At 38.5% G+C, this 15,681-nt stretch overlaps 1 protein-coding gene across 1 annotated transcript; it reads left to right on the top strand.

Moving 5' to 3' along the window:
- Positions 1–11,018: 11,018 nt before the first annotated feature.
- LOC137224448 (signal transducer CD24-like) lies at positions 11,019–12,887 on the top strand. The gene has a single exon (XM_067737238.1). It carries the CDS (start codon positions 11,123–11,125, stop codon positions 11,357–11,359), a length of 237 nt encoding a protein of 78 aa, XP_067593339.1. The 5' UTR covers positions 11,019–11,122; the 3' UTR covers positions 11,360–12,887.
- Positions 12,888–15,681: the final 2,794 nt, after the last annotated feature.

The raw sequence follows: 15,681 nt of genomic DNA, 5'->3' as shown, positions 1-15,681 counted from the left end.
CGAGCTCAGGCCAACATATGAGCCACAGAAGTGAACAGTCTTGAAAGCAGATTCTCCAGCCGCAGTCAAGCCTTCAGATGACTGCAGCCCTGGCCAACATCTTGGCTACAACCTCATAAGAGACCAACCAGATACACTGTTCCTGAATTCTTGACTTACAGGCCCCGAGATAATAAATGTTTATCATTTTAAGCTGCTAAGTTTGGGGGCAATTTGTTTTGCAACAACAGACAGCTAATATTCCAAGACGCAGAGAGAAATGGCAATTCTTCATCTTCTTTCTCATTTTTCCCCTTCTTTAACTCCAACCCCAGCCTTCCTGCCTTCTGCCAAAGAAACTTGGGGTATGTGTGTAGTTAATATAAACCAGAATACAATGTGTAATGTGTGCTCAATATTGTTCCAGTTTTCTCTCACTACAGCCTCTTCTAGCAGGTAAATAATTACCATTCACATCATCTTGGAGAGAAGAAAACCAAAGGAGGCTATTCAAGAAACGAGGCAGCTTATTTCTGTCAAGTCAACTGCCCAATCTTTGTCAAGACCACAGTAGCTTCTGGGCCAAGCCTAGGTGCCCCAGGGAATCCTTTGAAATGTTTTTTTCACATAAAATATTTTAAAACCTATTTAAAGACATTGATGGTGGGAGGGCAAGGGGTGTTGTGGAAGTTAGAGAGATACCATCTTAATTTGCAATCGGGGCTTTTAAAGACAACATACTCTTATTGGAGTTGATTCAAATATCATTCAAGTATTTACATATTGGAAGTCTGAACAAAGTTGTATTTATTAATTAACGTGCTTGACCACACTAGATTTAAATTTGCCTTAAAACAGGCAAGATAATCTATCATGACACATATTTGAATATATATTGCCACACAACATCCCATCAATTACTCCTTGACGCTGCTCTCCAACAAAACAGCTCATACGGTCTTTGAAATTAAAGCCCCCTTAAGGTCACTTGATCTTCTCCCTTCCTTTCTCTCCATGCCCTCCCTGCACAAATATCCCTCATGATAGCCCCCTAAAGTGATTATCTGGGCCCGGCTTATACTCTCTCATCTGCCTAGAAGATGGCTAATTTGTGTGGGTTTATGGAGAATTGCTCTAGAGTGTTTCCCCAGTGGTAATGGCTAAGAGACATGGAATTTTTTACACTTGTTTCTTTTCTGATCACAACCATATTTGCCACTGATGAGAGATGAATTATATCATATCAAAGACATGAAGTCATGCTCATTCTGTCCTAGTAACTGGGATTCTCCCGGGTGAGTGTGTGCATGTGTGTGTGTGTTGAGGGCGGAAGGTGCCTCAGGGCCCTGGTTACTATGTCTAACTTCACTCACTTGATGCATTCTCACCGGTACCCCATGAATTCCAGATATATTTTGCTCATCCACAGGGAGACACAGTGGCTAAGAGAAGAAACCCAACTCCACTGCTGGTAAACTGTGTGATTTAATACACATTATTTAATTTCTCTGAACCTCAATTTCTCATCTACCAGCATTCTATCCTGCCCACATCACAGGGTCTTGTGGGGATTAAATAAGATTGTGTATGTGAAAGAATTTTTTAAATGACAGGTGTCGATAGATGTATGAAATATATCATAGCAATTGAATGTCTCGGTGAAGTTCTCAGCAAGAAGTATTAATGAATAAATGGTAGACTCTATTGCGATAATCATGGGAGTATTTGTTAACAATTCTGAAATTGTTATACTTGTATACTAAGACTAAACAAGTAAGTAAATGGTTAGTGCACGATGGGAACAAGATTTCTCATAGTTGGAGTAGGAAGTTACAGATAAACAAAGAGGAAAGTCTAGAATGAACCATGTGGTACTGGATTAGATTCAGAGACATCAGTATAAACTCATCTTTAGCTTATATAGATGCAGATGGATATATAGAGAAATAATTACAGATATGTGGGTACACATAGGTTAGCATAGACACATTTCCTAGCTCTGTCTAACGAGAGGACCTAGAAGCAATGACATCCCAGAAGCGATGAGAACACTAGTGCTCAGATCTTGATTTCTAATGCCATTTTCCAATAAAAGGAACCAGGGCTCCTTAGAGAAGTAGCTCATTCCAGGGCTGGGGCAGGAAATATACAAGATGAACCTGAAGCATCTTATAAGGACAAAAAATAAGGAAATGAAAGGATTTCAGTGTCTGACAGGCCTGAGTTTGAGCTGCAGTTCCAATAGTTCCTAAGTATATGGACTTGGGGGCAAGTTACTTAAACTCTGTTGCTCTGGTTTTCTAACATGCAAAATGGGGATAATAAACCCTACCTCACAAGGCTGTTTTAAGTACTGAATGAGTAATGAACAGAACACAACGTGCCCAGCACAGTATCTGGTTTTATAGTAAGTACTCAAAAAATGATAGTTATTATCATACTACTATTAGCATCACTTTTAAAAGTGAGAGGCTAGATAAGATTATGCTTAAATTTTCTCCCCAAATTTAGGATTTGATGGACCACTATCTATTGGTATTTGCATAGTTTCTGTTGGAGAGGGGCTATTTATGGCAGTAAGGCAAAATGAAGTCATAGATTCTATAAGGAATATAGATGTAGGGATAGGCATCTTCTCTCTCAAACTCTAAATTTAATGTGAAGCTAAAACCATTTGAAAATAAAGCATAAAAATATATTCAGAGGAACTAGGAATGCTAATATGTTGTGAAATTCTAAAACACAAAGTAAGACAAACATAATCAGGTCATTTTCAAGGGAAGCAAAGTAGGTGGAAGATTTTTTTGCTTGGGTACAGTTTCAACTAAAACAAGTGCTTTATATATTTTCTCATTACTTAACAAAAATTAAGCAACCTCGAAATACTACAGTTTTTCTGAATTCACACGCTATAATTAATCAATAATTTAGATGTATTTGTGTGTGTGTGGATATAATTGGAAAGAACTGCTTCTTGATGTCACACTTACACAGAATTGAAACATGGAGACTTGGAGCTAAAATGGTCTTCAGAGCTCATACAATGTCACCCCATGTGTAGGATGAGGAAACTGAGATCCAAGTTGTGAGGGGACTTGCCTCAGGCCAGAGATAAAACCAGAACACAATCTTTAGCTCTTTTAGTTTCCTAAAGCACAGCATCCCTAAACCTCAAAGCCCCCAAGCGGTGTAAGATCTTCAGCTATGATGCATCATAAAATGAAGGCCTAGCCATTCAGAAACCTACATTTAGAACGAACACACTAAAAGCCACAGTTAAGAAATACCTTTGGTAGACAGTGGTAGAAGTAAATTTAAAATAATTTCAATTACTGTACAATAAAAACAATTCTGATTTAATCTAACCTGGCTAGAGTGTGATTTCCTCTAAGAATTTGTCTAGGGGTGGGATGAAAGGGTTAAGCCCGTGAAGCACCTCAGTTTTCAGCCACTAGCTGTGGTATCCTGGGTAATTACTGCGGCTTACTTGAGACCACACCTTAGATAAACCTGAAGCACTGGAGTTTTCTGCAAACATTTTCTTTCCTGCAAGCTGTGGCTTGTCTCTTTCATATATTTGTCCTATGTTTTCAACTTGATTTTCCAGTGGCTAGTTTATACTTGGTTGAGCCAACAAATCAGGGTCTGTTGATTTAGTTTCATATCTTCTCGGTGCTTGCGTGAGACAGCCATGCCAGCTATGTGGTAATGAACACAGTCAGGCTGGATGAATTATTTTCCTACGAGGGGAATAAAGTTTAAAAAAAAGAGGGGAGGAGGAACTGGTTCAGGTAAAGGTTATGATTTAATTTCCTTTGTTTTATCGATTGCTTTTTAAAATAATATAGCTTTGCTTGTGACTGAAATTTCATTCTCATTTCACTTCTTAAATGAGCATTTAACTTTTCTCATTCTAAGAGGCCAGTATAGGAACAGTAGAGACAAAGGACAAGGTAGGTACTTGGTGTGACAAAGAGTGTCCTTGAAGAAGACAATTCTCCATGCTCTATGGAAAGTGGAATGACAGTCAGGGAACCATTTTTAGGTTATATCACTCTATAAAGATTACAAAGCAAAGTAGCTTGTGTTTTAGTGGGTACCAACAACAAGGTACTTCTTGAAGCTGCAGATCCTTTTAAGAAAAAATACTCATGACACCTAGGTCAATGGGGACATATCTTTTCCCTTCGTAAAGAAAAATTGTTTTCCCTTCTCTTCATCTTCCTGCACCTCATTGCCATCAGTACCATTGCCATCAGACCTAGGAGAAAATGTAGTGAATAATTACAGACGAAGAAGCTTTTGAAAATTTCAAAAACTTTCAGAGCCCTGTGAGGTTAGCAAGAGTGGTAGCATTATTTTCTTAGTTTTGCATGTAAGATAAAGAATTGGGGCAAAGATACAGGCATTTGAAGTGACATGCTCAAACTCCTGAATGAAGCTAACAGTGATAGCGGGATTACCACCCAGGCCAACTGCTCTTCAAATGCCCTCCAGCCACTTTTTGGGTAATCGTCAATGTCAACATCACCCAACAACACTTCTCACACACACATTAGTGGAATTAGTTTAACCAAATAGTTTGATCACTATCTTGCTGAGAAGGCAGTAGTTGGGAAATAGACATTTTTATTGGGCTGGAATGGAAAGAACCAGAAGACTTGGGGGAAGGAAGCAGTAGGGGAAAGACAATGTGTTTATCAACATTTTTTTTTTTAATTTCAAAAGTAATGAATGCTTAAGGCAACAAGTAATATAATCCAAAAATATATAGAGTCTTAAAAGTGAATAATGTCTGCTCCCTCCCTCCTATACTAGCCAGTATTAACGGCCTGGTGCATATCTTTTGGGTCTTTTTAAAGCCACAGAAGTAATATAATGAGAATGGTGGGAGTGAGGCAGGAAGGAAAGAATTAAGGTTCAGTAAAATGGGTGGGAAAGCCATGCCTACCAACTTGCTCTCAGCCTTAGCCTGAGGCTATAATCAGGATGCTGAATTCTCCTCTGGAAGGCTGAGATTTCAGTTTCCCCTAGGTCTGCCTCACTGCCCCAGTTGTCTTGGTTTAGGCTCATGAAATCCATACTCTCCATTTGAGATCATTTTCTCCCCATCTAATCGCTGCTCTCCCACCCCCCCCATTTGCACCCCCATTCTACACACACTCACCTATGACTGCCCCATAGCAACCCATGAAGACAGAAAGACAGAACATACAAACGACAGAAGATGGTCCTCTTGCTGCTATCAAGACAACCATCTTCCTGAAATCAGAATGGCCACAAAAGTGGGATGGATGACTGGCTACTCACTGAGTTTGCAGACCAAATGCCTCCAGAGATGTTTTAGGTCCTGATGGAACCTAGTAATTTGACATTGCTGCTAAGTCCTAAAGGTCAGCTTGAAGTTGTTGGTCATTGGAGTTCACTTTTGGAGAAGTTAATGGCAGTCTAGGATACGGGCCAGTTTCAGGCTGGGCAGCCATATTCCTGCCGGCTCTCTACCCTGCCCCCGTGCACGTTTGAACAGTTTGCCTCCCCAGTGAAGCTTCTGCATATAAATCCAGCCAGAGCAAGAGCTGCCCTCTTGTAAAACACCTTTCAGAATCCAGCCCATCTCCCAGTCTTGGGCAACCACCGGAAGCTGTGGTTCTTACACAGCAGGTTAGTCAAGAATGGGGTCAGGGCAGTGAAGTGAGTTGTGAACTGATGACAATATCCTGGGAAACCCTTAAGCCTGGATCGAGGGAAGTTGCCAGCTAAGACTGATGTTGACTTTAGGGGGACAGAAGTGATGACATGCCCCCAGAATTTCACCTTTCTGTCAGTTAAACTCACGCTATTCTTACTGGCATATAGTTGGTGCCAGAACAGGACAAGTCAATGCCCTCTGAGATGTGCTGTGCTGGACTGTCCTTCCAGAGTAAATCTGAGTATTAAGGAGGGAGATCTTTTCATAGTGATCCAAGAAGTTCCAGAGTAATACGTATCTCACACACTGGAGCACGGCAAAAGAGCTACAGGAGCAGTGGTTGACACAGTCTTCCACGTCTCCCTTCTCTTTGATTTGAATGAAATCTGGAGGCTTGTTTTAACAGTGTTATAACTTTTTTTATTTATTTAGTGCTTTCTGTGTGCCAGACTCTGTGCCAGCACTTTACAGACATTATCTCATTTAATCCCATCAACCTGGATAGAAAGCTCACAATTCATCCATGACGTCAAAGACAGGTTCATTAGACCCTAGCTTTGCAAATTTGGGTGAATGCTTTGCAAGAATTAAACTATTCTTCTTATTTTAAAATTGGTTATTTATTCCAGCCTCTACTCTAAAAACCTGGGTACTGATTATTAGTAAAAAATATCATATTCACTGCCTTTACAACTATTTGACCATTGAAAACCTAAGCCTTTCCAACTCTCCCAAAGTCAACCTGGAAGAACAAAGTATATGGTGAGTACAGGGATCCAGTTCAAGAAGGCAAACAGGTCAAAGTGTGAATAACACACAATGATTTGTTACTTTACTTAAAAAATAATAATAATTAGAGTTATTAATCTCTAAGAGCTAAAGGCTGAGGTGAGCTAAAAAGAAACATATGACATAACCATTTTCATCATAGAGTGACTTTCAAAAAGCAAGCAAAATTACTTATTTTCTGAAAACATTGCAGATATCTAGAAGCACTTATAAACAACAGATGGTTCCCATTTAGACAACAATTTGTTTCTGGCATTTTTGTTTCATATGAGAGTATAATGACATTTTTCAAACCGACTTTTGGACATTTGTCATATAAGGTCATGGGATTGGGACCACTGGTGGTGGGACTCTTCATACTGGTACCAAGCAGAATCTTCTGCCCTCAGAAATAATCTCTTGAACCCATTTCCTTCCTTCTTGAACTCACTAACCAATGAGAGGGCAACCTGGGCAGTGTCCACACTTATGATTGTTAAGTTACCCCCCAAATGGCGTTTTAACCTGCCCCCGCCGCAGTATATGAATTAACTGAACTTGCTAAAGATCTGTACTTACCAGGCTGCTATGGTCTACGTTTCTGTTCCATATAGCCTGAAATCCAAACTCTCAAAAACTTGAACTGGCCTCTTGTGTCTCCCCTCAATCCAAATGTGTGGAGTTTTACCATACAAATGAAATAAGGAAAGCAGAATTCAATCTGGAATAGAAGCATTGTCAGTTCTATGTGCTGTGCAGAGAACTCTGACTTCCAGGGATGTGACTAAGTAGAGGCGACTACAATGGCATTTAATGGAGAGTGTTTCAAAAACAGGGTGGGGGAATTGAAGCGGGGGTCCAAGAAAGGCGTCTGAGCAAGGGCGGGCTGGGCCAGGGGAGGCTCGTGGGCCCAATTCACGCGCCTGGGCCTGCAGCCTCGGCACTGGGGTAGGGGTGTGCGCATGCGCGGGGTGACACCCGTGGGAAGACGTCTGAAAGCCCAGTGATCCCGAGGTGATAAAGTCAACAGGCCAGGCAGCCAAAGTGTGCGGCCGGAAACGGACCTATTTTTCACCACACACATGAGGATACCATTCCTGTTCAAATACTTACTTGGGCTTGAATTCCGAAAAGACTTATTCCTCTGTTAGGTTTCCCACCTTCCCCATTCCTCTCTCTTTTTAAGGTTAGACGACGATTTCTTTGTCATTTGCGCTAAAGGACTGATGTTTTCTTCCTTGAAATAGTAGCTGGAGCCTGAAAACGGTGGATTCAGGGACACATAGATTAAAGGTTTTTAAAATCTAAGTCGTGAAACAAACCCAAGTCACAGAGTCATATCCTCAGCTCACCACTCTGCAAACTTACCTTTTTTTTTAAAAGACAGTAATAAAATACCTGGTGAGATTTTATATCATTGAATTCTCAATTGAAGAATCATTTGGGATAATCTTTTTTTCTTAAGATTAAATTCTTTAAGAGCAAATTAGCTTTTAATATGAGTATCATGACTCACAGCACGAAAAAGATACAGGCACATTATAGTTGTGGACATTATTCAAGAATGAACTATTCTCAGAAACATAGAAGTGAGGCAAACCTGAGATTTTAGATAATCTGTAATGGCCCTTTGGCAGGGATCTCTACTGGATTCTATTGGCCGAAAAGTATAAATAAAATGTCATGTAGTGCCTACCAGATACCAGGCACTCTTTCATAAAGTTTGGTCATTTAATCCTTAGAGTAAATCTGTGATGAAGGCATTATTAGTCCCAGTTTATAGATGGAAACACTGAGGTCGAATGATTTGTCAGAGTTGCACTGCCAAGAAAGTGCTAGAGTGTGGATGTAAAATCAGGTTTTCTGGACTCAAAATTCGGCATTCTCTTCACTACATTATGACACTTCTTAAGCATGAATATTAAGTATTCAGTGACTGTTTTTGAAATGAGAATTGATTTAAATTTGTGCTTTCTCATATCCCACTCCAAATAAAAGCTTTAAGAATTAAATTGCAATATACAGAAAGTGTTTTCCCTAATAAAGGAGTGTGCCTTAAATCTTTTTTTAAATAAAGAGGCATATGCCTAAAAAACATAGAAACAAAAATTGAAAAAAAAATTTTTTTAAGTTTGTGAATTGTCTCAAAACAAAATGAAATTGCATATTATCTGTGAATAATTAGAATGCTAGAGGAGTTTCCCAAAACGATACCCAGAACGAAATATCACTTTAAAGTATCACCAAGAATTCTAATTCAAAGAACTTTGGAGATACTTCGCCTTTTTAGTTTTCTTTAACATGTGCCCTTGAAATAAATATGCCACTGCAATAAATGTTGACCAAGACATGTTGGCTTTTCACTTATGGTTTGCTATAAAATTAAAGATAAATTCTAATGAACTGTGCAGAAATACGACCTCATAACTAGGTGGGTAATGATACACTCAACTGTAAAACATAGCCCTTAGCAAGAGCTCAAGCTTAAAGTCTGACATTTTATTCCTTTGTTCTATATGTTTTTTTTTAATTTCTTAAAGACTATTAGAGGAAGTAAATTAATATCCTTAAATATTCATTGGCTCAAAGCAGTGGCCGTTTATGTTCCACTAATGTGTTTGGTTTGCTTCAAACAATACAAATAAAAAGCAGAATGTTCTGCCCTGTCAACCATAGCAATTTGCGTGCTGTCTGTGGGTGTATGTAAGTGCACATGCAAAGGGTAATTGAGAATAATTGATAACTTTTTAGAATATGAGTCAAGGTAGATTAGTTGGGTTTATGGGGAAAATATGTACAGGAAAGAAATGTCGTTATGGGTATTGACAAAGCAAAATGTGGTGCCGGTGTTATGACATTTCAAACATGTATTTCAGAAGGTAGTTTAAACGGCTTAAACCAAGGCTCAAGTGTAACTAATGTATTTCTTGATGAGATTGATTCCTCAGCTGTCTCATTGCCCTGGGTCTTTACTCCTCCCACAGATTTCACAGTTTGTATATATCAGGTTTAGTCATTTATCTAGTGAAGCAGTTATCATATTCCACTATTCCATGGCTAATCATGGCATAAGCAGTTAGCACTTTTCATCTTCAAAGCTCTTAACAGCAGTTAATTAATATAAACAACCCCCTTAGGAGATAAATTAATCACACTATAACAGTTCCCATTTCACCAGTTGAGAAGCTGAGGTAAAGGGGCTAAGTAATTGGCCCAAAGCCATTGAGAAAACAGTATTTGAAGATGGTGGTGGCCCAAGGAGCTCTGAGATCTCAAACTTGAATAAAATGTTTGCTTTTCTGTTTGTCTCTTGTACATCATATATAATACCATTTAACCAGTAGCTTTCTCCAGATGGCCCAGTGGGAAACATGCTTGTTCTGCTACCTACACTAAGAGCACCAGCTTGATTCTCCATGGTCATAAAGAAGTCAAAGGTATCATCACCCCCAAATTCCAGTCTTCAGATAGAATGCCATCTTCTGTTTACCTGATGCTATCAAATCAGTCCACAGATCTCTATAGTCACATCTATATAGTGATAAGTGTCTGGTCTCAGAAATGAAATGAAAATGAATGTCAAACCAATTGATCATTTGCCCACACCACCAAATGCCTGAAATTGAACGCGATTTAGACTGACTTAGCTGAATCCCTAGATGTACTGACATTCTTTAGAGTTTGGATCAAATCACATTGGATAATTTTCAATAAACAATGTATAACTAATTCAGTATGTTCGATGTGTAATTTAATGGCATGGCATGGGACTAGTAAATGGGGCACCCAAGCTGTACCTTTTCTCAGTGTACCCTGACTCACAAAATGAACTTGTTACTTTTGATTCCTTCTTCTGATAAAAATCTTAAAGTATGCTGAGCTGTTCTTTTTTTCTTTTATTGAACTATAGTTGATTTACAATGTTGTATTAATTTCTGCTGTAACCCAAGCTCTTCTTGAGTATATATGAAACAGAATCTAGTATATGGAAATTTATTGGCAAGGTAAAAAATAAATTGGAGCATTATCATATTAAAATTACTAGAACTCTTACCCATGTTTGTCAGTCTTGACTCTTTCCAGTTGTTGTTTCAACTGGAAATTGTGTGAACCCCAGGCTTTTTATCAGTCAATTCCTTTGTTAGACACAATCATGGTCGTCTTCTCTCTCCTTGCTTTAGAAAAGTAGGATATAGATAATGGAGATCTCACTTTAAACAAAAAAGTACAATATAGGCTTTTTTCAACATATTTTGGCCTAAAAGTAAACACTATATCCAATCTTATTAGCTCCTGAAATCCTGAAACAATATTGTTAAGAAATAAAACATTTAAAAAATCGTCCTAGGGAAATTGGGGGAAGAGTATATGGAAGCATTCTGTACTACTTCTGCACCGTTTCCTAAATCTAAAATTATTCCAATGTAATCCATTTTTTTAAAAGAAAAAAGCAATAAAGAATGAGTGTGATAGACAGAAAAATGGCCCTCCAAAAGATATCCACAGCCTAATGTCTGGAATTTGTGAATACTACTTTATTTGCAGCAGGAATGTTGGGCAGGGAGCTCTTAGAAGACAAGAATAAAAATTAAGGATATTGCCCACCTTGCCTGCGCCCGCCCGGAGCCAGCGATCCTTCACGTACCCCGCATCCAGTGAGACGTGCTGCGCACCGACGGAGCGGACATGGGCAAAGCGATGGTGGCCAGGCTTGGACTGGGGCCGCTGCTTCTGGCACTGTTCTTACCTACGCAGATTTATTCAAATCAAACAGCTGTTGTAACGCCTTCGAGTAATTCCTCCCAGCATACCTCAGCTGCCCCCAATCCAGCGAATGCCACCACCAAGGCAAGTGACGGTACTCTGCAGTCAACAGCCAGTCTCTTGGTGATCTCGCTCTCCCTTCTACATCTCTGCTGTTAAGAGACTCAGGCCAAGAAACATCTATACTTCCCATCCTCTAAACCCAATTCAGATGGCATGCAGACATCCAGTGTGACAAGGGAAAAAAAAAACAGGTCTTCATTGAATGAATCTGCTAGTTCCACACCTTATTTTATTGACAGAAACTGTTGAGGATCCCAAATTTGATTGGTTTGAAGAGCATGTGAAGGGTTTGACTAGGTGACGAATGCCGATATTAAATCTGCTGGAGTTTCCTGTACAAGATGAAGAGAGACAACAACCAAAATTAGTTAAGAGATGATTTCCTTAAATGTGGCTTAAGAAGTATGGACACATAAAACTCTAACTTGAAAGTGAGAATAGATTTTATCTTACCTAGAGATAAAGAATGGGATGTGGAACAGAGATTCAGTTTTCATTTGTTCATTAAATTTATAAGGCCATAAAACAATGAGGTAAAACAAAGCTTCTGTGATTCTATTTATATGTACATTAGAAGGAACTTCCAGGTGTTACTGTAAATGCTCAATGTGTTGTTTCAGCAGTACTAATTTAATGCTGATGTACTCTAGAGAAAATTTTATGTTAAGCTATCGCTGTTCTCTTGGGAGCTGAACTCTTTCTTTCCCTTGGGGTTTGGGTTTGACATTGCATTTGAATTTTTATATAGTCATTGATATGTACCAGGGCAATGATGGATTGGAATCTACCCCAAATCCAAGCACAATGAGTACATTTTGCTTATATATTTATCAACTATTCTTATTCAAAAAGAGCAGTAGATTCATTTAGCTAAACAGATAACACAGAGTAGAATTACATTGATCTCAACTAATTCAAAATGCTTTTTATTTCTGCATATGTCGAATACTTTTTACAGTTTAAAAAATGATCTGTTTTGAAGGTAAGATTGACAAATCTTGAAATTAAAAAGGCAAATACGTGAAGGAGCTAAACTATAAATCAAATATATTTGGCAAGGGAAGACTGGAAGCTTGCTTACATTAAATTCAGAAAAACTTTTATACTCTTTTCTGTAAATACTTCTTTTTCAACTGAATCAGAATAGCCACATTTGGAACACTTTATGTTATCATTCAATATTTTTAGATAGTTAGAACCTGGTCCTAAGCCTAAAATGGGCTTGATTTTGGAAAGTAAATCTTTTCACAACTGCCTTGATGCACAGAAACCTTTTTAAAAATAGACACTCCCTAAAGTCTTTTGTTCGCATGGTCACACACTGATGCTTAGATGTTCCGAAATCTAATATGGCCACAGTAGTCTTGATAACCAGTCATTTTTTTTCCATCTTTAGAAATCTACACTGGAACAACCATATCCAACAGATCTCAAGCTACTGTGTGTGTGAATGAACATTCTCTTTTGTTTCATGCCTGAATGCTGTACATCTATTTTGGATTGTATACTGTGTTTGTGTATTTATGCTTTGATTCATAGTAACTTCTCTTGTTATGGAATTGATTTGCATTAAACACAAACTGTAAACAAAAAGATGGCTGAAAGAGCAAAAAAAAAAAATTAAGGATATTGAAATGGGGAGATTATTCAGGATTATCTGAGTGGACCCTAGATGTGCTCGTATGTAGCCTTACAGAAGGAAGGCAGAGGAATTTTACACACAGAGAGGAGAAGATAATGTGAAGACGGAGCAGAGAGATATTTGAAGATGCTAGTTTTGAAAGTTGGAATGACCCAGCTTGTGCCATCAGAAGCTGAAGAGACAAGGAATGCATTTACCCTTAGAGTCCCCAGAGGGAGTGCCGCCCTGCTGACACCTCGATTTCTGTCCAGCGATACTGATTTTAACTTCTGGTCTCCAGAAGGTGACAAAATAAATTTCTGTTCTAAACCGACAAGTTTGTGGTAATTTGTTTCAGCAGCCACAGGAAACTAATACAATTGGCAGAGAATATAAAAGAGCAAATGACAGAAGAAGAAATATAAATAGCCAGTAAGCATATGAGAGATGTTCAACGTTAGTAATAATTTTTAAAACCGTCAATTAAAAAAATTAGTTCACTTATTTGTTGCCTATCAGATCATAAAAATTAAAGAGATTGAGAAGTTTGTAAAAAGTCCCCTGATGCAATTTTCACCAAAGACATTAACACACCCAGTCAACTATTGCTGTAGCCTGGCCAAGGTCTTACCATCTAACACATTTCACTTTCTTCAGGAAAATATGCGTATCTTAAAAACTAAACTCTTCAGTGCTTTATAAAATATTTTTTATTACATAAAATTTCAAGTATATACAGAAGTAGAGAGGACTCATGGTCAATCTTGTTTCATCTATACTCTTTTCAATCTCTCCCAACCTAGGTTATTTTTTTTAAAATTCACACACATCATATTTTAGTATGTATCTCTGCCCATAGAGATTCATGCCTATAGATATATATTTTATATGTATAATATATTATATATAATGTATATGTATATATAAATCACATATATATTCATAAATAATTCATATGTGTTTTATATGTGCATATATCTATTGTTTGGTGCTTTTAATGGAACTCTCTTTTTCTTTACTTTCATTTTTCCAGAATTAAGAATTTTATACAGGGAAGTTTTGAGAAATAAAAGCAAGAGAAAAGAATTTCCTATGAGGGTCAAAAGATTCCAGAGTCTGATGCTCTTACATCATGTAGGAAAGAGACTTATATGTCTGTTGAGGTGTGTGGGAAAGTGTGTGTATGTCCTACGTCGTTCCTCCTGGATCTCAATCTATCAGTACTGTCTCCTTATCTTCAAACTCTCTGCCACCTATTTGCTATTTTTATAAACATGTTTCAGATGCTGCCAATCCCAGCCCCTGCTAAAACGCCCACGTCATCTGATTCCACAGTTCCTCTAGCCATCACTCCATGCTTACTCAACCAAACTTCTTGAAAGAAAAGGCCACACTTATCTTCACTTTTCAATTCCCATTTACTTTGCAACTCAAAGCAATTGGAGCAAAAACATTCATCTAAAACCACTCTCACCGTTGAGGGTTCACCAAGTGAAGCTGTCATGATGGTAAGCAATACAGACACGGCCCTGCCCTCACAGCTCTGAGACCTTAAGTCTGGATCTCCCAGGTAGATGTAGGGAAAACAGAGTGAAAGTCTCAGCACTCTTCCCGCTGCCCTTCACTGTCTCCTTCCATCCAGTCAGCTCTGCTTCTATAAGATCAGGTGAGCCATGGCTTGAATGAGGTTGAAAAGCATGAGCCTTGTCCACTGTTCCTCCTGAAATCGAATCTCTGTGTGACAGGTCATCAAGATAATAACTGAAGATGGCTATTTTTTTCCAGATCTCTTTATGATTGATAGGAAAGGATAATTTAGGTCTCTGTGGTGGTTCCTAAGATTCCCAGAACTGTCCATGCCATATTTATTCATGTTCCAGGTACAGACAGAGCCGGGTTTCCTAACAAGTCATTCAAATGTTCAGGAAGGGCTGATTTCTAAGCATGTCTGAGTCTTCAAGCTCTAAGAAGAGTGAGCAAAAGCATAAGTGGAAAAAAACCCCCCAAAACTCTAAAGAAAATGTTTGACCTAAACCAAAATAAACTGGAAATGTCTAGTCTGTTTCCAACAAGAAAGTTTGAGATAATTAGGGGAATGGACTAGTTGACAGAAAAGCATTGCTGAGGAATTAGATGATAATGAAACAAATCAATGTTTTACCCAGCAAGGAAGAGATTATTTCTTGCAAATGTGAGAAAATGGATCAAACGTTGAATCCCTGAATGTTAATTTTTTTAAACAAGCTTGTGAGTGTTTGAAACTAGTCAATAATGGCAAAGTAAGAAAATGTCTTCATAGATAAAGATCAACCAGAGAAGTATCACATAAAATATTACATGTACACTCTGACCATGCATGCTCGCCAAGAAAACCTCCAGTCTTGGAGGTCAAAAAATACCGCTAGAGGACTTCCCAGGTGGTGCAGTGGTTGAGAGTCTGCCTGCTGATGCAGGGGACATGGGTTTGTTCCCCGGTCCGGGAGGATCCCACATGCCGCGGAGCAGCTAGGCCCGTGAGCCATGGCCACTGAGCCTGCGCGTCCGGAGCCTGTGCTCCGCAACGGGAGAGGCCACAACAGTGCGAGGCCTGCATACTTCCCAAAAAAAAAAAAAAAATACTGCTAGAGAATATGAATAGTATTTTGATACTTAATAACTAGGCTATTATTTTAGCTGTTGTGTTTCAGAAGTTCATGTAAGTAAAAGGATACAATTATTGACCTATAGTCTTTATAGTAAAATAAAATTTTATTTTTGAGTGAGAGGATTATGTACTCATAATTGAGGTAGAGAGACA

Source organism: Pseudorca crassidens, chromosome 5 (genome assembly GCF_039906515.1).
Source record: "Pseudorca crassidens isolate mPseCra1 chromosome 5, mPseCra1.hap1, whole genome shotgun sequence".
NCBI lineage: Eukaryota > Metazoa > Chordata > Mammalia > Artiodactyla > Delphinidae > Pseudorca > Pseudorca crassidens.
This window is presented reverse-complemented; position numbering and strand designations above follow the sequence as displayed.

Bases quoted from the DNA above. Each gene is read 5' to 3' on its own strand.
- LOC137224448 (XM_067737238.1), top strand. From the start codon at position 11,123: ATGGGCAAAGCGATGGTGGCCAGGCTTGGACTGGGGCCGCTGCTTCTG.